The 25,215-nt window shown below is 41.9% G+C and overlaps 2 protein-coding genes across 4 annotated transcripts in view; one reads left to right on the top strand and one right to left on the bottom strand.

Moving 5' to 3' along the window:
- The window catches only part of ALG6 (ALG6 alpha-1,3-glucosyltransferase), a 55,320-nt gene extending 33,737 nt beyond the window's left edge, over positions 1 to 21,583 (top strand). The window contains exons 10-14 of one of the 2 annotated variants that reach the window (XM_033917221.1): positions 2,479 to 2,563; positions 8,711 to 8,781; positions 15,981 to 16,049; positions 16,629 to 16,827; positions 18,842 to 21,583. In XM_033917221.1, the coding sequence (XP_033773112.1) occupies positions 2,479 to 2,563; positions 8,711 to 8,781; positions 15,981 to 16,049; positions 16,629 to 16,827; positions 18,842 to 19,039 (622 nt within the window). In that variant the 3' untranslated portion in view covers positions 19,040 to 21,583. The other variant, XM_033917222.1, reaches the window with a different exon arrangement.
- Positions 11,542 to 25,215, bottom strand: part of ITGB3BP (integrin subunit beta 3 binding protein) — a 93,990-nt gene continuing 80,316 nt past the window's right edge. The window contains exons 9-10 of one of the 2 annotated variants that reach the window (XR_004536683.1): positions 12,021 to 12,070; positions 11,542 to 11,749 (exon numbers count right to left, since the gene is read on the bottom strand). The gene's annotated coding sequence lies outside the window, so the exon portion shown is untranslated. The remainder of the gene's footprint in view (positions 11,750 to 12,020; positions 12,071 to 25,215) is intronic. The other variant, XM_033917224.1, reaches the window with a different exon arrangement.

The following is a 25,215-nucleotide window of genomic DNA, read 5'->3' as shown; positions in this document are numbered from 1 at the left end:
TCCCTGCCCAAAAAAAGACCTCAGTATCTATAGTGCAATGCTGAATTCAAGCAAAATCTGTCAAACACCCCCCCTCAATCATAGGCCAAATAAACTCCACTCTTTCAACATCCTTTTCACAAGACAGAAATTTGAACCCTACATTAGGGCAAATTATCAAAAAAAGCACAAATAAAGCAGAGCCAGATAACAATGAAGGGTCCCAACATGTTAGAAACAGTGTTCACAGCGAATCATACCCCAAAGCATTGCGATTCAAAAAGAAGGGCAAAAAAAAATGGGAGAAAAATTTTTTTTTCAGTTTAAGTACTGCTTTTTTCAAGTACAAGTTCAAGTACAAAAAATAATAAAACACTTCTGCACAAGCAAAGTTCAACCAAATACCAAAGTACTTAACTGTCCAAAATACTCCTCTTGATCTGATGTGTGTCCGTCCTGCAGGTTCCACACCCGATATTCCTCCTGCTGTGCCACGATCCTCAAACGGCTTCGGCTTCGGCTTCATCGCCATGTAAACGAGAGCTCTCCTCCAATGTCAGACAACCAGCCTCCGCTCTGTGGCCCACAAAAACTCCAACAATTGCCACACCAGTGTGACAAACTCCCTACAGGAGACCCTGTTTCGCAAGCACGTCTTCAGGGGAGAATTATTTAGAAAGAAAATAATAATGCGGCTGCTAACACTCTACCCGCACCACGCTGACTATGCTGTTTAAAACTGCCTCATTCTGATGTCAGCTATTGACGCTAGCCAATGGGGATAAGCGAATCCTGATTAAAGAAAAGCCTTCCATTTGACCACCAAATTCAAACCCTTAAGCATTCATGTCTGCAAGAAATAAATCAAGCGCTGCTTTTTTCGTCTCAATTGCATTCTTATGTCACCTCTCCTTTCACTCTCTGTAAGTTGTTCTAGGACCACACATTTAAAGGCAGCAAATTCATGTCCCAGCTGGCGATTGTTGGAGTTTTTGTGGGCTGCAGAGTGGGACGAAAAGAGCAGTGGGGAGAAGAGAGCGTGTTTGGCCTCTCGCCCAGATTTGGCAAGATTCTTTAAAGGGGCTCTCAGGTTGTGCCCTTCGGTACATCTACCATTCCCATCCTGGAACCTTAATACCATTTGGCAAGGTCTCAGTAGGGTTCTGTATGTGCCCTTACAGGAGGCCTCTGTCTTAGATCTGATGGTCAAGACTGTGTTCTTGGTGGCAATTACAATGGTGAGACAAGTCTTAGTTACAAGTTCTCTCTTACATGAGCCATTTCTTAAGATATCAGAATGAGGTAGTTTTAAACAGCGTAGTCAGCGTGTTGTGGGTAAAGTGGTAGCAACCGCGTTATTATTTTCTCTCTAAATAATTCTCCCCTGAAGATGCGCTTGCGAAACAGGGTCTCCTGTTCCAGTTCTCCGCTCTCCCCTTTGGCCTTGCCATGGTTGGTGTCAATCATATTTCTAAGAACTGATGGCTTGAATTGGGCTTAAATTAGGATCTCTCAAATTCAGGAAGTGGCTCTCTATCCGTTATGGCCTGTATTTTTTTTTTTCTTGGTTTTTCCTCCTGTTTAGGTAGGTGTGTCTTAAAGAGCAAAAAATACGGTAATTTTATGCAGCTACATTTAAATCCAATTAACAATGATAATTGCTTATTGAGAAGCCAGTTATCGCTAGTTAGCTCATCATTCAATTAAGTTGCTTGTACAAATTGGGTGCATGCTCAAATTTGCACATGCAACTTAAAGCGCCATTTATAGAATTTGGGCGTATGTGTTTAACAGCTGCTTCAGGAAGTAGCCTGTGTGTGGAAATTTAATGTGAGAGAAATACCTAGGCATAGTAAAATTCACATCTAGTCTTTGAGGAAACAAATGGATCAAGTCTCTAATAAATATGCTTACACTATGGATTGCAAACAGTAGAGAGAGATTTGCATGCAAATCTGCCTCATTCATATTTATTAAAGGTATCCTGAAAACTTGTCTTGTTTTTGGTCCTCAAGGACCATCCGTGAATACTACTGACCTAGGAAAATACTGGAGGCCAGACATGATGGAGCTCAAGTAGGAACTGGATTGGAATAAATTAGACTATAGGCCTTGTAGAAAGAAAATGAATCGCCCAGATTTTATATTTTGAGGGGAGGGGAGTAACTGTTTTATTTATTTATTCTATTATTTATTGTTGTATTTATTTACTGCCTCTTCCCAGAGGACTACAAAGTGGTGAACAATACAAATACATGTAAATGGATGGCAGAATTCAACCAAATTAAAAACAAAATGTGGTAGTAAATCTAAATAAGTGAATTAAAGCCAGATCAAAGCCCAGGCCTAGTGATTGGTTCCTTCATGACAGAGGGATAGTCGGGTACACCTGACTATCTTTTGTGGTGAAGATTTTATCTAACTTGTACTGGTCTTTTAAGTTTATTTTTAATACAGATTTACAGCGTGATTCATTTCCTGCCCACTTTTTTTTTTCAGCTTTGCTTTCACAGTTCTGGCTCTGCTTCCAGCATGCATAAAACTAACTCTGCAGCCAACACTCAAAGGATTTAAATTTGCCCTGGTTAGTTTTGTCATTATATATTTATGTCTAATCTAGTATTCATTGGTACACAGTTGCTTTTCTTGTTCAATAATAATATACACAGTAGCATTTTTATGTACCCTGTAATGTGTAATGTAATTTTGTGTATGCTATAGAATCAGTGATTAAAGTAATTGAGTTAAACATTTTTAATCTTGATTCTCCTCCAGGAAGCTTAAACAGTTTGTTGATTTATACTTGAGATTTCCTGTTTATTTGTTTATCACTTCATTAATTCTTTAGTAGTTCTACAAAATGGTTATGTCTTTGCAGAAACTAGGGAGATGCTAGTCTTTTGGCGCCCTCTTAAGAAGTTTTCTCTTTTAATCACTTTTAGCACATCAGATCCCATAAACAGGAAATAAGATGTTCTTTTAGCTGTTATTGCAATATTCACTGTTTCAAATCTGAACATATATTTAAAGTATAATCTAGCTGATAAAAGGAGCTATGAACTGAAAAATTATACCATTGTTGCTTTTTGCTTTCTTTCTTTTTTTTCACTTTATTCATGCAATCCAGAGGAGATCAATGAATGCTGCAATTCTATTAATTCATGATAAAGTAAAACTGTTTTCTTATGTATCATATTCATAAGATTTCAAACACTCCAAATAAAGAAAAAGATGAAAAAATGTTTTGGATGGAGGGTTCTTTATCTGTACAATTCACTAATGGTAGAATTATACTGGATTTACTAATGGGTCGGCCCTCTTATGGCTTGGTTTATTGAGTAAGAGATATAAATGCCAGTGAAAAGGGTCTTTATTATAGAAGTCCCAACAAGGTTCTGTGTTTTGACAAAAACAGATCGAGTAAGTTGTTCCTTTGCATCAGCTGGCTTTCATTCTTTGTGTAATCTTTCTGATCACAGATAGGACTTTCTTAACGCCAGGCACCAGATATCTTCTCCTTGCAACAATGAACCTCCAGTGATTATTTCATCCAGGGTTTGTCATCGGTATGAACTGCTCAGGCAAATTAAAGAAAGCTCTTGAAATGACCAAAGTTAAAGAATAATCAAGGTGCTTGCTGTTGGACAGGTATTCAATCATCCTGAGACCCTGTCAGCTGAGGGTATTTATTGTCCCCTGAAGAAGGCATCTGTTTTTGCTGAAACATGGATCCTTGTTGGGATATGTATAATAAAGACTCTTTTGACTGAAATTTACATCTCTCTTGCCTTTTTTGGACCTTTATACTGTGCAAGGTAAGGTTTCTCTTCCTTTCGTTAGTTGTTTGGTTCATTGAGTCCATTATAAGGACTTCCTTTCCCTTGCCAACAAATACTCCCAGCATTTGCTCACTATGTAGCTTGGAATGTTGTTTTCTACATATTGCAAGGTCAGTTTGCAGAGATCTAGTAAATATCTAAGTCACCCTGTGTAGCAGCTAAAGGATGCATGTATTTTAAGGAGAGATATGAAGATCATTGCCCCTGGTTTCCTTCAGCAGATTTTTCAAGATTCTGCAGTAAGAAGTTGCAAATTCAGTTGGTTATGTAGCATATTTTCATAAATTTACCTAAATCTACATAATTATCTTGTTCCTTTGTTTTGTCTGTATTCAAAAGTCATTTTCTGGCATGGACCAGCACGTTGCTTTTACAGGGCCCCACAGAGCAGGGGCCCCTCCTCATTCCCATGGCATTGGCTGGCTTCAGTGCTCCAAAGCCCTGATGCACATGCACACCATAGTCTGTCCTATTCTTCTACCCCATCCAAATTGCCTGCTGTTAGTACTATGGTTGGCAAGGATCTTGAAACCCCGCCAGCAGAGCAAATCCAGGAACTTTTGCCTTGCAGTCTTCCCCAATGTCTGAAGGGTACCATGCACTTTTTAAAACCTCATAGCCATGACTTTCCATTCATGATCTGCAAATACGGAATACCCGGGAAAGCGGTATTCACGTTTTTGTTTCAAACTTATTATAGGCAGTAGGGTATGTATTTTGAAATGTTAAGCTTTTATAACGCTCTAACTTGACCAGATACAAATCTAAGTTGTGGGATACTGCCCCTTGAGAAGGCTTTAAATATTGAACCAGTTTGATTCTAAGTATGAATGTGGTTTAGGAGTTGAAAGGATTGAATTTAGAATATTTAAAGTATCACATATAGTGTATGACAGCTGTTGCAGAATTATATGACATCAGGTATTTTGTTGTTGTTTTTTTTTTATAATTCTTTATTCATTTTACAAAAATTGCAACACAATAACATAGATTTAACCACGTGTACATCTTATCATTATAACTTATAGTTGTAAATATAACCCTCCCTCTCCCATCCTGAAATCCTTTTAGTAATTTTTATTTTTCATGTAATAGAAACCCTCCCCCCCACCCCACCCTTATCATATATATTAAATATAGAAATATTAGGAAAATGGCATCAATCATGACAAAAGGATGTTAATGGTTCCCAAATTTTAATGAAGTTTTTATAATTTCCATTTTGCATTTTGTAGTTGGTACTTTGTTGATAGGGTATAACTACGGTAGCGGTAGCGTGGCAGTAATCTATATGCTTAACACCCACCCATTTTTATCTCGAGTCTCCCCCCCAACCAAAAAAATAAATAAATAATCAGTTTTGGCTGTACCACTTTATGGTGTCTATGTTGTGTTGGGAATTGGTGATTGAAAGAGGGCTATGGAAGGAGAGGTGTTTGGCAGGGCGTTGATGGAGAGCTGTGAAATTGTTGAGAGAGAGATGGTGGAGTGTGTGGCCAAGGAAGTCGGGTGAGTGGTGAAGTGTGCACAGGGTGGGTGCAATTGAGAGTTATAGTACAGTGGTGCCTCACACAACGAACTTAATTCGTTCCAGGAGCAAGTTTGTTATGCGAAAAGTTCGTTATGTGAAACGCGTTTTCCCATAACAATACATGTTAAAAAAAATAATTCGTTCTGTAGCATAAAATATGCTAAGGTGACATAAAAAAAGATAAATTTTTGGTTACTATTTTTATTTAGATACATCTAAAAACATAATTGTTTTTTAAAACAACACACATTTTTTAAATTTAAAGACAGACTAAGTAGAGTCTAATTTTACAGTGAGAGAGGGCAGAGTCTCAGCGGCAAAAACTGGGACTTAACTGTTCATTTTATTTTTTTTTCTACCGTGTTTCCCCGATGATAAGGCAGGGCCATCAAATAAGACAGCCCCCCCTTTTTAGAAAAAAATGTAAAATAAGGCACCCCCCCGCAAATAAGCCACCCACCGATACCTGCGCTTACCCGAATCGGGTGGTACGGTGGGTGACTCCGTGTGGTCCCTGGCACCCCCGACACGATCGGGGCAAGAGGGAGCTCAAGCCCTCTTGCCCCCCCGACTCCCCGACACGATCGGGGCAAGAGGGAGTTCAAGCCCTCTTGCCCCCCCGACTCCCCGACACGATCGGGGCAAAAGGGAGCTCAAGCCCTCTTGCCCCCCCGACTCCCCGACACGATCGGGGCAAGAGGGAGTTCAAGCCCTCTTGCCCCCCCGACTCCCCGATACGATCGGGGCAAAAGGGAGCTCAAGCCCTCTTGCCCCCCCCGACTCCCCGACACGATCGGGGCAAAAGGGAGCTCAAGCCCTCTTGCCCCCCCGACTCCCCGACACGATCGGGGCAAAAGGGAGCCCAAGCCCTCTTGCCCCGCCGATTCCCCAACTCCCCGACAATATCGGGCCAGGAGGGAGCCCAAGTCCTCCTGGCCACGGCGACCCCCTAACCCCACCCTGCACTACATTACGGGCAGGAGGGATCCCAGGCCCTCCTGCCCTCGACGCAAACCCCCCCTCCCCCCAACAACCGCCCCCCCCAAGAACCTCCGACCGCCCCCCCAGCCGACCCGCGACCCCCCTGGCCGACCCCCACGACACCCCCAACCCCCTTCCCCGTACCTTTCTGTAGTTGGCCGGACAGACGGGAGCCAAACCCGCCTGTCCGGCAGGCAGCCAACGACGGAATGAGGCCGGATTGGCCCATCCGTCCCAAAGCTCCGCCTACTGGTGGGGCCTAAGGCGCCTGGGCCAATCAGAATAGGCCCGGGAGCCTTAGGTCCCTCCTGGGGGCAGGGCCTGAGGCACATGGGCCCAACCCGACCATGTGCCTCAGGCCCTGCCCCCAGGAGGGACCTAAGGCTCCCGGGCCTATTCTGATTGGCCCAGGCGCCTTAGGCCCCACCAGTAGGCGGAGCTTTGGGACGGATGGGCCAATCCGGCCTCATTCCATCGTTGGCTGCCTGCCGGACAGGCGGGTTTGGCTCCCGTCTGTCCGGCCAACTACAGAAAGGTACGGGGAAGGGGGTTGGGGGTGTCGTGGGGGTCGGCCAGGGGGGTCGCGGGTCGGCTGGGGGGGCGGTCGGAGGTTCTTGGGGGGGGGCGGTCGTTGGGGGGAGGGGGGGTTTGCGTCGAGGGCAGGAGGGCCTGGGATCCCTCCTGCCCGTAATGTAGTGCAGGGTGGGGTTAGGGGGTCGCCGTGGCCAGGAGGACTTGGGCTCCCTCCTGGCCCGATATTGTCGGGGAGTTGGGGAATCGGCGGGGCAAGAGGGCTTGGGCTCCTTTTTGCCCCGATCGTGTCGGGGAGTCGGGGGGGCAAGAGGGAGCCAGGCGGAGAGAGGGCAGTTAAGCGCAGTGCCTGCGCGGAAGGATGCAGCTCGGGCGACTTCGTTGTGTGAAACGAAGTTCGTTGTAGGGAGCAAGACATAAAGTTCGTTGTGCGCAGCGTTCGCTGTGCGAGGCGTTCGTTATGCGAGGCACCACTGTATTCTATATTTGGGGGAGATGGAATTTGAGAGAGAACTTTGGGTATATGTGGGAGGGGGTACAAAGCTCCATGGTTATTCAAATACTTATACAAATGAGGCCTTGCAATGAGTGTCTGCACAGCTCTGTGTTCCACCCACCGCCTCCAGACCTCCTCTGAGGAGAATGGCGAAGGGGTCTTAAGCAATTCGGATATAAGGAGTAGAAGGTAAGGGAAGTGGGAGGGGATGGAAGGAGAAAGTGGAGTTCCAGTAAAAGGAGAGTGAGAGTTCATTCACACCCTTCCTTCAAACACTGATTTCTCCTCTTTGCTTCCTGCTCTCCCCATCCTCCTCTCTCTAGCTTGGCAGCAGGAGGAGATGGAATCCTGGTTGCTTCAAGCACAGCAGGGGTGCTCTGCTTTGAATAACATGCACTGCTTCCAAACAGGTGGTTCAGAGCAAACATGCTGGGCTGGAAACAGAGTGAATAGGGAGAGCTGCAGAGGCCATGATTAGTGCTGACATGCTAGCCCCTGGTCTCCTGTGTCAGGGAGTGAGGAATTTCACAGAAAGAAATGGATTTTATGACCCATTCCAGGAGACTGGGAACCCTGGTAAACAGATATGTCTGAAGGTGTGTTTAAATTGGGGAGATAAACTGCGCAAAATTGCATTTTCAGTAATTAGCTTTTTAATAAATCCAGTCTTATTTTTGTGTATCTTGCACCCATCCGGCTTCCTGAAAAGTGGCCCGTGAAGCTTTCTTTGGAATTTTCCTCACTGTATACCAAGAAACCCCTTTGTATACCAGAACCAGATGATACATTAGCAATATTTCATATGCAGTGGATCTCATTGTTCAGTACCTCTAGAGCAGTGGTCTCAAACTCAAACCCTTTGCAGGGCCACATTTTGGCTTTGTAGGTACTTGGAGGGCCTCAGCAAAAATAGTTAATGTCTTATTAAAGAAATGACAATTTTTCATGAGGTAAAACTTTTTATAGTTTATAAATCTTTCCTTTTGGCTAAGTCTTAATAATAATGTAATTTATAGCTAACGAGACATATGATCATGAAACTGTTTTATTTTACTTTTGTGATTATGATAAACATACCGAGGGCCTCAAAATAGGACCTGGCAGGCCGCAAGTTTGAGACCACTGCTCTAGAGGGTTGAAATGGATCCAGCAGAGAGTTTGATCTAATTACTGAGGTATGAACATTTGCTATGTACAACACATGTGTGTGTGTTTTCTTTTGTGCAGTGATAAAGTTATAATTCAATTAGTATCTTATCTATTACATACAGTATTCAATTTATTATCAAATATAGATGTGGAATTTTTTTTTTTTTTTTCATTCAAAAGGTGCCTTTCTCATTGTTTTTACAGGTTATCTGTGCCTTGGCATTCTTCTTGTTTTCTTTCCAAGTACATGAAAAATCTATCCTTTTGGTTTCAATGTAAGTAAACAAGTCTCATTACATATAATTTCAGGCACTGTAATAATTGGTAGAATAGTCAATAATGAGAAATCCTGTGCACACAAGTAGACTGAACAGAAAATCCTTTCCCTTTTCTGTCCCTTCTATACTGTTCTATACTGTCCCTTCTATACTGTTTTTTTTTTTTTTTTTTTAAATATTCATAGCCAGTAGAAATATCCTGCTTGTGTCATCTGGGCATATTTTTAACTAAATAATTATTTTGAAAAATGTGTTTAAGTAGTTCCTCTAAATCTTTGGGATTGAACCATTCTTGGGCTGCTGACTGAAATTAATTCACATGGAACAACATTTGATTGGTTCATGCAGTATCCTCTATCAGTACAATCCATGTATGTTCAATCACTTGTGATTATCATAAGCAGCCTGAACCATTCCCATTCGGTGCCTGTCTTTTCATTCCCAAAAGGAAGTGCTTGAATATATTCACAATCATTTAGCATAACCTGGAAACGTTGGGCATATTTTCTTCTCACATGTACTTCTGAACTGTTGCACAGTAGGCAGAGGTTTGGTTCTGGGGAGGGAATATTGCTTGATCAAGAGCTGTTTGAGTTGTTGGTGTCTACCCTGTCCCCCAGGATATTCCATGTGTACCATCATTTGATACCATTGGACATTTTTTTTTTTTTTTCAAGTATTAGAAAGTGAAACATCTTTGTAGAGCAAGACTCATTAGCTCATACAGGATTTATTGGTATATACGAGTACATATGTTGTATCAAATAATATACCTAGTATAAGTAGACAGTTTAATATCCATTTCACACAAAATTCAAGGGACACTAGGGATGAGATGGGAATTTGAGAAATGCAATATCTATTGTCAGTGTTCTTTGGGAGTTGTTAGGTCTTGCATGTTCTTCTACCACTTGGATGCTGTATTAACTTTTTTTTTTAATGAAACCTGGACAGCTTTAAGGTCATGATGTAGTATATTACAAGAAATGACATTGTACCCACTGACACTACAAAGACCCAACTGTGTGGGCATTTCATTGCTGTACCATACCTGCACAATAAATGCCAGCCAGTACTTTTCCAAATGCATGTACTAAACTGCATGATGGGTGTGTGGTAACTCCGTCTAATATGTTGCAGTAATGCACAAGAAAAATGTGTTTTATGTGCTTTTGATACTAAAACTTTAACTTGCATCTGTGATGCAATAGTTAGGTCTGTGTCAACTGCAGTATTAATACAGATTTTTGCATCAATGCAAGAATAACACAGGGACAGAATTTGTTCTCATCCTAGTGGATAACTATGGGAAACCATCCTATGTTATTCTTTAATGTCTATTTCAACCTCGGTCCTTCTACACCAGCATTCTTCAATGCAAGGTTTGAAGGTTAATGGCTGAGCCCATTCATACTTTGAGTCTTCCCTCACTCCTTAAAAGAATGACATGGGGATGGTTTCCAGTGGTTAACCAAGGGAATGGGAACAAATTCTGTCATTCTATTAAATTAGTTATAATAATTTTCCATTTTAATCATCTTATTTAAATTGTAATGCAAAAAACTGCATTAATGGAGGAAACCACTTTAATATGTGTAAAGCAGAAATGTAGTTGTTTAACACATAAGAATATAAGGATTGTCATACTGGGTCATACCAAAGGTCTATCAGGTCCAGTATCCTATTTCTTGCAGGGCTAGTCCATTTGCAAGTATCTGACACTGTTCTGGATCTCAAAATGTAACAAGATTCTGTGCTACTTTTCCCAAGTCCACCTTAACAGTTTATGGATTTTTCAAACCTTTTTTAAACCCAGCTACAGCTTTAACCATACTTTCTGGCAACAAATTACAGTACTTAATTATGTGCTGTGTGTGGAAAAATATTTTATCTGATGTATTTTAGTAACTCTGATGTATTTTAGTAACTCCATGGAGTCTTTGTACTTCATGAAGGAGTAATTAATCAATCTGAGTTCACTTGTTCTACTCCATTCATGATTTTATAGATCGCTGTCCCATGTTGGGCAGTAATATATTACTTTTAGAAGTAATGCGTAATGGTAATAATAATTTTCTTATGAAAATGAGTTACTGTAATTACATTTTTCAGTAATGAGTAACATAATTCCTAGTTTCTTTATTATAGTTAGTTTTCAGTGACACTTATCAGATTTTTTATTTTTTTTTTGTTCTACTAGGCCCATTATTGGGCTGCTTCCAGTTTCTGGCAAACTTCCTTTGAGTGAAATTGCATGAGGTGATAAAGATGGCTGGGTCTTCGACATTTAAACACTCAGTTCATGCCAAATTTTTTTTATTTTGTAATTGCAAAAGATAATAATATTTATGTTGGGTATAAGTTGTATCTGGTAAGTCACAAACCTCAGCGTGATGAAGTGGCATTAATGCCAGCAAAGAAATAAAATCTTGTTCAATCAACTGTTGATTTTAACCAGACATCATGAAGTAATTTTTCGGTGTCATGAATTCACTGTCAGCTGCTCTGGACATCCTACAAACTTAAGCTAAATGTTATTTGGGCTGTTTGCTGCCCACTTTGGCCATGTTGAAAACAAAGCTGACTAAAGTTGGTAAAGACCTTAATAATTAAGCATCAATAAAAATAAAGATGATGAAACAAAACAAAAAAAAGACCTTAAATATGCTTCACCTCTAGTTCATACACTTCAGCATGGGCTCAATGAGCATTTTAGCCATTATCTTAACCAAAAAGATTTTATTCTGGCTGCAGTTATGCTGCCAAAGTTTCATCTGGGTTGAAGGCGACAACATGAAGAATAAATACAAAACAACTTTTCAAAGCAGTGAAGATAATGAAGCTATCATCATAACAAACTGCACCAGCTTTATCCAGTAGCGATTGTAGTGGTGAAGATTGCTTCTGTTTTCAGAATGTTGATCGCAGTGACAGAAGTGATGCTGCTGCTGAATTGGACCAATTTCTAAATGACAAAAGTCATGAAGTAATCAATGTATCAAGGTGCTGATTTTTGAAGTATAAAGGGTTTGCGTTCAAGTGCTTTTCAGCATGGGTGGAAAAATTGACTCCAAGAATATGCAGAATGACAGAATGAAAGATTAGGTTCTTACCTTTGCTAATCTTCTTTCTTGTAAATCCACACTCTATTCCTGGACAAGTGGGTTATGCATCCTGTGTCACAAAACTGCTTGTAGGAAGCCTTATTTACATTTTTTCTGACCTTCTCCTCTTACCTCAGGGCTGCCCTCTGATCACCAGTTCATACAAAAGCAGACGGTCATACCTGTAGAGGACATAAACAAAAGGGAGGGGTATGGGAAAATGCATGTCTAATCTGCTCATAACAAGAAAAGTCTTAACAATCATAACAACTGAAACAAGTTATTATACTGTATAAACCTGAAAGAAACTGTGCTATAAGGAGACACAGCCAGCACTGGAGTGGGGGAGGGGGGCGCACTACAGCTAGGGATCCCAAGGCAAAGTGCATAACATGATCGGATGGTACTCAGGCTGGTCAAGAAACCATAAGTCCGGCTTACAAGTACTAATCAAGGCAGACAATTGGCAAATCAGCAATTCCCAGGGAGGGCTCCAGAAATAGAGCGTGGATTTACAAAAAAAAAGATTAGCAAAGGTAAGAACCTGATCTTTCGTTCTTGTACAATCCCGCTCTGTTCCTGGACAAGTGGGACATAAAGTCTCATAAAGTCAGGGTGGAACTGATGAGCCTGCTTCCAAAATGGAGGAACCAAAAGCAGCATCCTGCTTGGCTGCCACATTGAACCTGTAAAACTTGGTAAAAGTATGCAGGGAGGTCCAGGTAGCAGCCCTGCAAAGCTCCTCCAAAGAGATCGAGGACAACTCTGCTCAAGAGGAAGAAACACCTCTAGTAGAATGAGCCCTCATAGAAAGTGGGGGCTTCTTTCCGGCAGCAATATGAGCAGATGAAATAGCCTTATGGATCCATTTTGAAATGCTGGCTTTTAAAGCCGGCCTGCCTTTATGGGCAAGACCCACCAGTGTGAACAGGTGGTCAGAAACCTTAAACTCGTTCATGACCTCCCAAGTACTGCAACAAAAGCGCCACTTCCAGAATCAGCCCCTCAATGTCTTTATCATAAAAGCATTAACTGTAATACAGTAATATAAAACCTTAGAGGGCCAAGTCAAAATTAGGGCATCCTGCTTATAAAGTCCCAAAACACCATCCATCGCACAAGACATTTTTGAACAGGAAAAATGTCAGAATTTCCCGTTCGAAATGTTTTTATGCTGAAAATGTCCAAAATGAAACATCAGCCAAGATATGAACATTTAAAAAAAACCAGGCACAAAAAGTCTGTCTGGCATCATTTGTACAAAAATGGCCAAACAGACAAACATCTGGATGTGATTGAAAAAGGTCTAGATAAAAATGTCCTTTTTTGCTTTGGATGTTTCTTCTGTTCCATTCTCACTGAAAGACTTCCTAATTTTGGGCCCTTCTGTAGAGAATGACACAGGGACAGAATTTGTCCCTGTCCCCACCGTTTACCGCGGGAAACCATCCCTGTATCATTCTTTAAGGAGAGAGGGAAGAATCAAAGTATGAATGGGTACAGCCACTGACCCTCAAGCCTTGCATTGAAGAATTCTGGTGTAGAGCAGTGGTCTCAAACTTGCGGCCCGGGGGCCACATGCGGCCCCCCAGGTACTATTTTGAGGCCCTCAGTATGTTTATCATAATCGCAAAAGTAAAATAAAAGTTTCTTGATCATATGTCTCTTTAGCTATAAATGACAATATTATTATTAATACTTAGTCAAAAGCAAAGATTTATAAACTATAAAGAGTTTTACCTCATGCAAAATTGTTAATTCTTTAATAAGACATTAACTATTTTTTTTTTTTTTTTTTTTTGCGGCCCTCCATGTACCTACAAATTCAAAATGTGGCCCTGCAAAGGGTTTGAGTTTGAGACCACTGGTGTAGAGGGACTGAGGACACTAAAGAATGACACGGGATGGTTTCCTATGGTTATCTGCGAGGATGGGGAGTAGTCCAGCCCAAAACATGCATCCAACATGCTATTTGAATGAATTGCAGTATAAAATGTCCAAATTCTGCCTTTCAAAAATCGCAATTTGGACATGTTTGGCAGATGGATAATTTTTGGCCACTTTGAGATGTCCATCTGCTTTAAAAATGAGCATCATAGTGTAGGGAAATTCTGTGTGGAATATCTGATATATAGGCTATGCGGTGGAATGGGTCACTGTTTGATGCCTTTGATTACCGTATTTTCACATAGATAACGCGCACCCGTGTAAAACGCGCACACGGGTATAGCGCGCAAAAAACACACATTTATGTACAGAAATTTTTATATACCGCGCACACCCGTATACCGCGCATGCTGCCCGACTCTCCCGTCGCCGCCTGACTCTCCTTTCGCCCGCCCCGACTCTCCTCTGGCCACCCCGACTCTCCTTTCGCCCGCCCGACTCTCCTCTCCCCCTTCACCCCCCCAGGACCGCTCGCACCCCCACCCCGAAGGACCGCTCGCACGCACTCCCACCCGCACCCCCAAGCCCTCTTGCCCCAGCCAACCGCGGCACCCCCGACACGATCGGGGCAAGAGGGAGCTCAAGCCCTCTTGCCCCAGCCAACCGCGGCACCCCCGACACGATCGGGGCAAGAGGGAGCTCAAGCCCTCTTGCCCCCCCGACTCCCCGACAATATCGGGCCAGGAGGGAGCCCAAGTCCTCCTGGCTCTTGCGAACCCCCCCCCCCCGCTAGTTGTTCGGGCCAGGAGGGAGCCCAAACCCTCCTGGCCACGGCGACCCCCTACCCCCACCCCGCACTACATTACGGGCAGGAGGGATCCCAGGCCCTCCTGCCCCCGACGCAAACCCCCCTCCCCCCAATGACCGCCCCCCCCCAAGAACCTCCGACCGCCCCCCCCAGCCGACCCGCGACCCCCCTGGCCGACCCCCACGACCCCCCCCACCCCCTTTCCCCGTACCTTTGGTAGTTGGCCGGACAGACGGGAGCCAAACCCGCCTGTCCGGCAGGCAGCCAACGAAGGAATGAGGCCGGATTGGCCTATCCGTCCTAAAGCTCCGCCTACTGGTGGGGCCTAAGGCGCGTGGGCCAATCAGAATAGGCCCTGGAGCCTTAGGTCCCACCTGGGGGCGCGGCCTGAGGCACATGGTCGGGTTGGGCCCATGTGCCTCAGGCCGCGCCCCCAGGTGGGACCTAAGGCTCCAGGGCCTATTCTGATTGGCCCACGCGCCTTAGGCCCCACCAGTAGGCGGAGCTTTAGGACGGATGGTCCAATCCGGCCTCATTCCTTCGTTGGCTGCCTGCCGGACAGGCGGGTTTGGCTCCCGTCTGTCCGGCCAACTACCAAAGGTACGGGGAAGGGGGGTGGGGGGGTCGTGGGGGTCGGCCAGGGGGGGCGCGGGGCGGCTGGGGGGGTGGTCGGAGGTTCTTGGGGGGGGCGGTCGTTGGGGGGGAGGGGGGTTTGCGTCGAGGGCAGGAGGGCCTGGGATCCCTCCTGCCCGTAATGTAGTGCGGGGTGGGGTTAGGGGGTCGCCGTGGCCAGGAGGGTTTGGGCTCCCTTCTGGCCCGATATTGTCGGGAAGTCGGCGGTCCTTCGGGGTGGGGGTGCGAGTGGTCCTGCCGGGGGGGGGATGTATCGGACGTCGGGGAGACGGCCGGGCAAGAGGGCTTGGGCTCCCTCTTGCTCCGATCGTGGATGCGGGTGCGGGTGGGAGCGCGTGCGAGCGGTCGTTCGGGGTGGGGGTGCGAGCGGTCCTGCTGGGGGGGTGAATCGGGCATCGGGCGGGGTGGGAACTATGTTTAAAAACTTTTGTATACCGCGCTCACGCATATAACGCGCGAGGGGTATGCGCGGTAGGTAAAAACGCGTATAACGCGCGCGTTATATGCGTGAAAATACGGTACTAACTGAACAGAAAAACAGACTTTTAATGAGTCTATGTAGTGTCCCCATGTGCCATGTTTGCTAAGATATTATCCTCATACATACATACATACATACATATTTGAAATATGACAGATTGTAGAAGAGAGAGGATCCTATATAGAAAAAGATTTTATATAATAGATCACAAATGGTAAAGACGGAGCTTATGCATATTATCCTAACTGTAATATTTATACTCCGCTTGTTTGGTTTCCTTTAGACCTGTCTGCTTAATTATAAGTGAAGTTCCTTTTGTGTCTACTTGGTTTTTACTGGTATCCACTTTCAGGTAAGTGAATTGTTCTTTTATACTCATGTCTGGGACCTTGGCTGAAACTGATCATACATTCAGACTGGGTTTACTTGATGTACATTTTTATTGCCTTTTGCAGTAGTATTTTTTGAGTAATTTATTTCTGTCTTCCTCTGCAATCTGTCAGAAGCAGAGTATACCTGGCGATACATTTGGGCTTGTGGACAGTAAATGGAATTCAGTTAGCCTTTGAATTGATGCTTCACGAACACAGAAAGAGCTGATTTTGCTATTTAACATCTGTTACTGGATTATTAATTTGCTGCTATGGATGGAAGATCAGTGAACTTTGTGCGTACTGACAAAACAAAATGCACTGAGTGATAAAAGGAGAAAAATGAAATGATGACAGTTTCCATATACAGGCAGAACTGACTGCTTAGCAATTTTTGTGTTTGGACTATAGTAAATCCTTTTGGCGGCTTGTTTTACTGGAGTGTGTGGTAGACTGGATTGTGTTATCCTTTTATGCTTCTTGAAATATAAACTTTTTTTTCTGCAGAAGTACTTTTGCTAATTCAAGTTTTGTCATCTTTGGATTTTTTTTTTCCACAGCATGCTTCCACTTCTGTTAAAAGATGGATTGTTGCTTCCCTATATTGTGACAACACTAACATTTCTTTTAGCATCTGTGACTGTCTTGTCAATTCATGAAAAGATATCGGAAGAGGCTTTGAGGCTGAAAGCATTCTTTCTATTGCTACAAGTACACTTCCCAGGATTAGGGGTTTGGACAAATGCAATTAACTATTTTGTGAGTAACCTTTTAAAACTTTACAGTAAAGAGATGATTTTTTAAATATATCATGTAGTATGTCTGATATATGAGTATAAAAGTCACCCATCCAGTTTTCTTCACTCCAGGATAATAAGGGTGTCATAAAGGAACTCTTCATTCTCCTGTGCCTTCCTGTCCTATAAATGATTTTATGGGATCTTGTGATTCCATCTTGTAGGATGACTTTAAAGAAGATTTTGATAATGATACCATTTGTTAATGTCTTCCTGTGTTTGTCTTGTTGAAACATGTTTAGCATTTGTTAAATATGTATGCAATTTTGTAAACCAAACAACATAGTTATTAAGCGGTATATAAATTTTTAAATAAATACATACTATTGGGATTCTCAACTTAAAGATTTCTTAGGGGCTAGAAACTGTTAGTTTTAGATCTTTTTCTAAACCCCTCTTGTTACCTCTCTTAAATGAGACCTGCTAAAACCTGATGAGGAAAGTTTTCTTCAAGCATCTCCTGAAGACTGGACTTAACTGTTTAGAAGACAAGAGGTGGAATTGCCATTTTGTTTGAGAAGTTTTTCCTTTACTCAGGTTTCAGCAGTTCAGTTTAGCCTACCCTGAAGCCATTCTTACATTTCTAGACCTTCCTGGCCATGTTTACTTTTTGTTCCTTTACAGTCCTACTCCTCTTTCTTGGCTCCTGTGGGATGATCTCCAGTCCACTTTTCTTAATTGTATTGTTTTGGGCGATTTCAATGCGAACTTTGACTCTTACCATTTCTTGTGACAAAGAATTTATGCTTCTAATGGAATCCCTTGGGTTCCATCAATGGAGTTCTATACCCATCCTTTATTCAGTAAGGCGTGGAAGATTCGCCACCATTGATGCAACCAGAACAGTGTGGAGCCATATTCTGTTCCTGTTTCAGTAGTGCTTGCATTTCTCCCAGTGGGTCTTGATAAGGGCCTCACCATGGCTTTTCTTCGGGTTCAACTCACTGGGCTTTTTGTTTTGGAGCCCGAGACTGTAGTCCTTCACTTGCATCTCACCCTGACGTGGCCATATTTCTGAAAGGTGCTCTTCGCATTACATCAATTGAACCGCCATTCCCTTTATGGGACCTTCCGTTGGTTTTCTCAGGCCTTCTCATGGCTCCGTTTGAGCAGACTCTTCTCTTTTGGACCTCACACTACAGGCTGTTTTTCTGGTTGCCCTTAGTTCAGCGAGACGTATCTCAGAACTCCAGGCTCTTTCTTGTGGAGAGCCTTTCCTGTGGATTTCTGAGATAGGGATCTCTCTCTGCAGTTCCTTCATTCCTGCTGATGATGGTATCCGACTTACGTTATTCAGGAAGTGCTTTTGCCTGTTTACAGCCTCCTGGTTCTGAGAAACGAGTCTGCCTTTTCAGCAATTGGATGTCTACAGAGTTCTTCTGTGTGATTTAGGGGTCACAAATTAGTTTCGTGTCTCTATCTAATTGTGCTGACTCATCCTTCTAAGCAGGATGCCCCACTTTCAAGGCCACCTTTTCCAGATGGATCCGTAAGGCCATTTCGTCAGCTTATATTCTTTGTGGGTAACCAGTCTTAATTCTACCAGAAATATGGCCGCCTCATGGGCCAAGCCTAGGATGATCTGATCCTGCAGGGACATCCCCAATTCCTCCCCCCCACACACAGACACTGATCCCCCCTGTCCCCCTCCAAAGAGAGCCCCCTTCCACTTAGCCTGATGCCCCCTACAGCACTTTGTACCTTTGGATGAAAAATTGGCAGGTGAGATGCCCACTTCCTCCTGCCAATAGGGCTGCCTCTTCAAAATGGTGGTCTGTCCCCCCCTCCTAGTGCATGTTTAATATTTTTTTACAGCTTTTTCAGGTTTGGTTTGGCTTTCTGTCATGTAATGCTTCTTGTTTCACTGGGAAACTTTTTTGCAGACCAGAATAAAATATTCATGTAGTAATGCAAAGTTATTTTGTGGACATATTGGAATTCACACATCTTTTAATATTTCTCTCTTTCTTTAATAGTTTATGGTCTCCGTCGCTGTGATGGCTGTTGTCACTTTCATGAGTTCTGTTCTGATTCCTCCAGTGAGATTTCCAGACCTGTTTCCTGTTTTGGTGTCTAGTATTTCTTGTGCACATTTTATGATCTTTTTAATATATTTTAATATTGTTTATCTTTGGGACTCTCAGAATAAAAAAAATCTGAAGAAAACTTGTTAATAAAGAATTCATTTCTTCTGTAACATATGAATAGAAGTAAAGTTTGCAAGACAGAACCAAATCTCCTCAGCTGGCCTATGTATTTCTCTACACAAGAGAAAAAGTCACTGATGCAACTCTTTCTATATATTTAGTCATTTATATGGCTTAGTAATTTTGCAGAATAGAAGCCATAAAACAAAGACATATTTAGTAACCAAGCTACAATGGAGTCTCGGTTAACCAGGACTCTCAAACAACCAGCAAAAAAATCACCAGTGGGAATTTAAGAAAAAGGCCCCTGAAGCACCAGCAGCAGCATCTTGAGCCGCAAATCTTCCCTCCCTCCCCCAAGCCCTGAAGCAGCTATGAACCCCCCCCCCCACCTTCAAGTCCTCAAGCACCAGCGTGGGAGCGGTCCCTCAAGCCCTGATGTGGCGGTCCAGAGCCACAAACTCCCTTGCTCCTTCCCTCCCTTACCAAAGCGTAGCCAGTCAGCAGGAGCCAGCCTCAAAACAAGCTGCTTGTGGCCAGCCCTGGCAGGGCCTTTCCTCTGATGCATCGGAAGTGATGTGTCAGAGGAAAGGCTCTGCCAAGGCTGCCTCCTGCTGACCGGCTGTACTTGGGTAAGGAAGTGAGAGAAGGAGGAAGCAAGGGCGTTTGCGGCTCCAGACTGTGGCCTGCTCCTACCGCTTGAGGGAGGAGGGCTTTGAGGCTCAGGGCTGATGCTTCAGGCCGGGGGGGAATTGGGAGTCTATTAGACAAGGTTTCTAACACTCTCAACCAGAAAAAGTTATCCACTATCCACCAATCCCTCTGAGTGTTGGATAACTGTGATTCTATTGTATTTCACATCATTCAAGTTGTATCTGCAACCTGAGAGTATGGCATAGTGGTTACAGATATAGTCACAGCACCCTGAGTTTGTTGGTTCAAATCATGTGCTGCTCCTTGTGACCCTAGGCAAGGCACTTAATCCTTCACTGCCCCAGGAACATTAGACAGAGTGTGAGCCCACTGGGACAGATAGGGAAAAATGCTTGAAGTACCTGTATGTAAACCACTTTGAATATGGTTGTAAAACTACAAAAAGGTGCATATAAGTCCCTTTCCTTAAACCGCTTTGTGATGCCTAGCAAATAATGCTGTATAATATATTTAATAAACATAAACATCTTTAAACTTGGTCTAGATTTCTGATCAGATGAAATAGCTTGAGGTGAATGAGATTCCTTGTCCAAACAGCATGTGTGGCGACGTTCATCAGACTTGCCCTGTAAAGGCACAGCAGTTCTGTTGACAGTGCTCTAAATATCACCCCATACTTTTAAGAGGGGTGGGTCTGATGAGATGCTGTTATTTGAATTGCATGGTGCTTGAGAGTGGCCCTGGGCATGGAAGAGGCATCCCTTTTGGTACCACAGCTTCAGCAAGGAGACCACATTCCTTCTTCCTCTTTTGTAAAAGGAGGAATCCATACAGTTCTGTATTAAGGGTCCATGCCATCATTTAAATTTGGCTCTGCCTTAGGTGGAAGCAATGCATAAAGTGATAGTTTTCTTAGTAATTTAGCTATTTATATAGTAATTAGATAATTTTTTTAAACAATTACATTTTTTAAGCATTGTATGTGGATTTGGCTAACAATACAGATGCAAACTATGGCTTGTAAAGGGAAGATTTATTTCTAATGTAGCAGCTCAACACAAGTTTATTACTTCTAGTTTAGTACTGAAGTTTATGTATTGGAATTAATTTTCAATAGAGAAAATACTTAAAACAATGTACACTAAAGGGGAAGTTAAGGAGACAATTTTAATTTGTGCCTATGACATGCTACTAATTTTCATCTATGTCTTTTAAGCTTTGTTTCGATGCAAACCTATGTTAGTATTTTTTAGCTATGAATTTTAAGGTTTGTTTGTATGTTCATTTTATTATGTTTTAAAATGATTTATGTATATTCTGGTAACTATTTAGCTATAAACGGTATAGAAAATTTTAAAATAAATAAAATTCATTTTGCACAATAGTAATCTGCATGTGGAATTCCATGTCCAATGAGATTGGAGTTGTAACACTAATTAACTTTCCTGGGAAGTCACCCAGAAGTACAAAAAAAAATTTAAAAAAATCGGCTACCAAAACCCGAGATCCTCACGCTGTGGACCCTTAGGGCTCTTTTAACAAAGGTGCGTTAGGGCCTTAATGCGCGGATTAGTGCGCACTAGCCGCTACCACCTCCTCTTGAGCAGGTGGTAGTTTTTCAGATAGCGTGCGCTAAAAATGCTAGTGCGCCTTTGCAAAAGGAGCCCTTAAAAGATGAGATTCTTAATCTGGGAATTCACACATTTAAGAACCCCTAACACAAGGCCCTGATTTCAAAGACTCTTGCACCTAGACAGCTCAGATACAGGACTCCTTTACCTACCTAACCCCTCAACCACCCACCAGCTCTTAATTCACCTCCCCCTGGCCACCTCCCTGGCAGTGATGGGATAGAAGGGTGGGGAGTATTTATATAGAAAATGAATAAGAGAGGGGTACAGATGGGAGTAGAGGTAAGGTTATAGGGACAGGATTAGAGGTAAATTACAAAATTAGTCAGAGACCACTGTTCAGGCAGTGGGCCTGATGGGCCGCCGCGGGAGCGGACCGCTGGGCAGGATGGACCTCTGGTCTGTACCAGCGGAGGCAACTTCTTATGTTCTTAGAAAAGCCCATCTACACCAGCTTCTAAGCCTTTACAGTCCTGTCCTCTCCCTTAGAGAGAAGACCCTTTCTGTTTCTGGAGGACTTAGAAGAGTCCCAGAGCACCTTCAGTTCAATGATCCAATGTGTTAAACATAGCTTCTACTTGTAACATCTGATGTTTTAAAATGGAAGAAATTGTTGTTTTAGATTCTTATTTTATTTGTACTTTAGTGCACAGTTCAAACAATTTTGAGCTCTGTATTTCATTTATTTATTTATTTTCCTTCATATGATATATATATATATATATATTCATATGATATGATACTATATTATTTGGTACATCAATGAGATTTAAAAGCCCAATTTCTGCAAATAATAATAAACTTCTATTGATATTGACAGGGGTTGCCATTCAGCAGATTACAAGAAATTGGAAAGATTACACTAAACTAAATTATACTTTTTGGTGGAATTCAGTATGCCATATTTATAAAATGGAAAGGGTGCTTGCTATGCAACAAGGAAATTATCATAAGTTTAAAAAGATTTGGGGGCCAATGATTATTTATTCTAATGATCAGACATTTTAAACACCTTAGTATTGGATAAGATATAGGGGGGGGGGGGATTATGAATGGTAATAATTGTTAATTATTAATATATGGGTGGGTTGGTGGGGTGGGATTCTTTTATATTTATATATTTGGAGGAATATAAATAAGATTGTCAAGTGATTAGTTAAAAATCTTTCTGATTGATTATTATACACTTGTTGTAATATTTGAAAATGAATAAAGATTTACAAAATAAAAATAAAAAATAATTTATTTTCCTTCAGATGTAATAAATGTGTAAGAGGGGAAAAAAAAGCTTAAAACATTTAACATGAATTACACTGAGCCCACAAGCAGTCCTGCTTTTGCCAGTATTAACATTTCATTTCCATAGAAATTTGCAATTTAAAAAGTCTTAGTCGTTGTAATAATAAGGATATTGCATCTTTTGTTGGTTCTTTGCATGAGCTTTCAAGATTGCATAGGTTCCATCTTCATCTGATCCTCATGCATCACATCTTACTAAGAGCATTGCCATCAGATCTATGGTAATATGATTCATAAGTACTTGCAATTACAAACTGCTCAGTGCCATCTTCTGTCAACATACAATCTTTGCCAGGCTCAATAAAAGAATAACAACATTCAGGTTCATCCAGATGTATATAAAAACAATATGATGGGCCAGAGAAAGTTAGAAGTGAACATGTTTATATTATGTCCTTCCCTCATTTATTGAATTTACCTATAAACCGTGCCAAGCTCTATCTTTATGGAGAGGTATACAAACTTAAGGTTTAGTTTAGTTTATATCCACAAGAACTTTCCGTTATAAGAAACAGAATGATGTGAATACTCTTTAAAATCAGTAAGGTAAATAGATTACTTTGACTCTACACTGGCAGAGGGAATAGTAAATCATTTAGAGGCCTATTTGAAATGTAGTAAGGTTTAATGGATAGTACACATTTAACTGTCAAAATTAAGTCATGGTAACCACAGAACTTCTGTATTAACAGTTAGGGGCATTTGATACAGTCAACACATGGTAAAGAAATTTCCTTTATGTTAATTGCATTGCAGATAACTTGATATAGTTCTCTACACCTGTTCAACTGGCATTATCTGCCCTACTGTTACTGTATATTAATTAAGAAATGCAGTATGTGCCCATTTGTCATCTCTTTTCTGCCCCATTCTGCATTAGCAAATAGACATGGACATTAGGGCATGCTATTAGCATGGGGCAACTTTCACAGTAGTTTCTTAGTAAATAAGCTCCTTGTTCTGGTCTTACAGACTAGATAAAACAAGAAGAAACCCCTCGAATCGATACATAAAGCAAAAAAAGAAAGGGGAGGTGATTGACTAATAAAAGTTCTTTTAGCCTTGAGTTGGAATTGCATTGGCCATCCCCTACATTCCTTTTTGCTTTGCTCATAGAGTAAGTGACACATTAATACAATATACAGGACTACCAATAGGTTTGATAAGGGAAAGAAAGAGAGAGGTGGGAGAACTATTTGTAAAATTAGTTCATCCCTCCACTTTAAACAAATATTCTTAGAGTACAGTACATGCCAAGGAGGAAGGCAGATCAAACAGCAGCCAGAGTGGTTAACGAGTGAGTTGAAGGAAGCTATTAGAGCTAAAAGAATTCTTCAAAAAAAGGATCTGACTGAAAATAATTGTAAACAGTACATGGAATGGCAAGGTGCTAATAAGGAAGGCAAAGAGACCTTGAAAAGAAGATTGCGTTTGAAGCAAAACCACAGCAAAATCTTTTTTTTACGTATATTAAAAGCAAGATGGACTGCTAGATGACTGAGAAGTAAAAGGGCTCACAGGAAGACCAGGCTATAGTGGAGAGATTAAATTAATTCTTTGCTTTGGTCTTCACTGATGAACCAGAGGAAACCAAACTTTGTAGCAAATCACCTGGACTGGATGGTATACATCCCAGAATGCTTATAGAATAGAAAAATTAACTTGCAGAGCTATTAGCAATTTTTCTTTAAAAATCCAGCATAGTACCAGAAGACTGGATGGTGGCCAATGTGATGCTGAGTTTTAAAAAGGGTTCCAGTAATTCTTTGTTGCTGCAAAAAGCTTCTTTGTTGACTAGGAAATGCATACTTTATGGTGGCAGGCAGATGAACCTACCATTACTATGTGGAAAAATGAACTATTTACCTTGTTAAAGTATGAATATTTGGATGTTAAGAATTGTGGCCCTGGCTGTTGGAGAAAATTCTGGGCTATTTGGGCTCCTGTTTGGGATAGCTTGTCCCATGGAGCCTGAATTTTTGACACTGGAGTGCCTGGCAGGGGGTGTGTGTGTGTGTGTGGATATTGATCTGTTTTTGTTGGGTTCATTCAGTCTCCGTGAAGAAATCATGCGGTAGACTCTCTTATCCTGAGTTTTGTTTAAGGTTGTATCTGTTTTCAGTGTTGTATCTTTTATCTTGTATATAAACTTCTAAATAAACAAAATATGAATAAAAGGGTTCCAGATGTGATCTAGGAAATTATAGACTGGTGAGTCTAATGTTGGGGCTTGGCAAAATGGTAAGAGACTATAAAGAACAAAATGACAGAACATATACACAAGCATGAATTTAGTTAAGGGAAATCTTGCTTTACCAATCTACTACATTTCTTTGAAGGGGTGAAAAAGCATGTGGATAAAGATGAGCTGATTGATATTGTGTATTTGGATTTTCAAAAGCATTTGACAAAGTACTGTTTAGTGAATTTTAGTTGTTAAAGTGAGAGAAAAAAGACTAATGTACTAAGGGCTAGATTATCAAAAATTTGTGTTAAAAATCAATGGATGAAAAGCTGGAGGGAGGAGCTTGGACAAAATGACAGCCTGATGTTTCTACAATGCCATCATGTCTTAGGAGTTTGATGGTTAAAAGAAAATCAAAGACCCGGGTCTTTCCC

The sequence above is a fragment of the Geotrypetes seraphini genome, chromosome 12 (assembly GCF_902459505.1).
Source record: "Geotrypetes seraphini chromosome 12, aGeoSer1.1, whole genome shotgun sequence".
In the NCBI taxonomy this organism is placed as follows: Eukaryota; Metazoa; Chordata; class Amphibia; order Gymnophiona; family Dermophiidae; genus Geotrypetes; species Geotrypetes seraphini.
The sequence above is the reverse complement of the archived record's forward strand: the minus strand, read 5'-3'. Positions and strand labels throughout refer to the sequence as shown.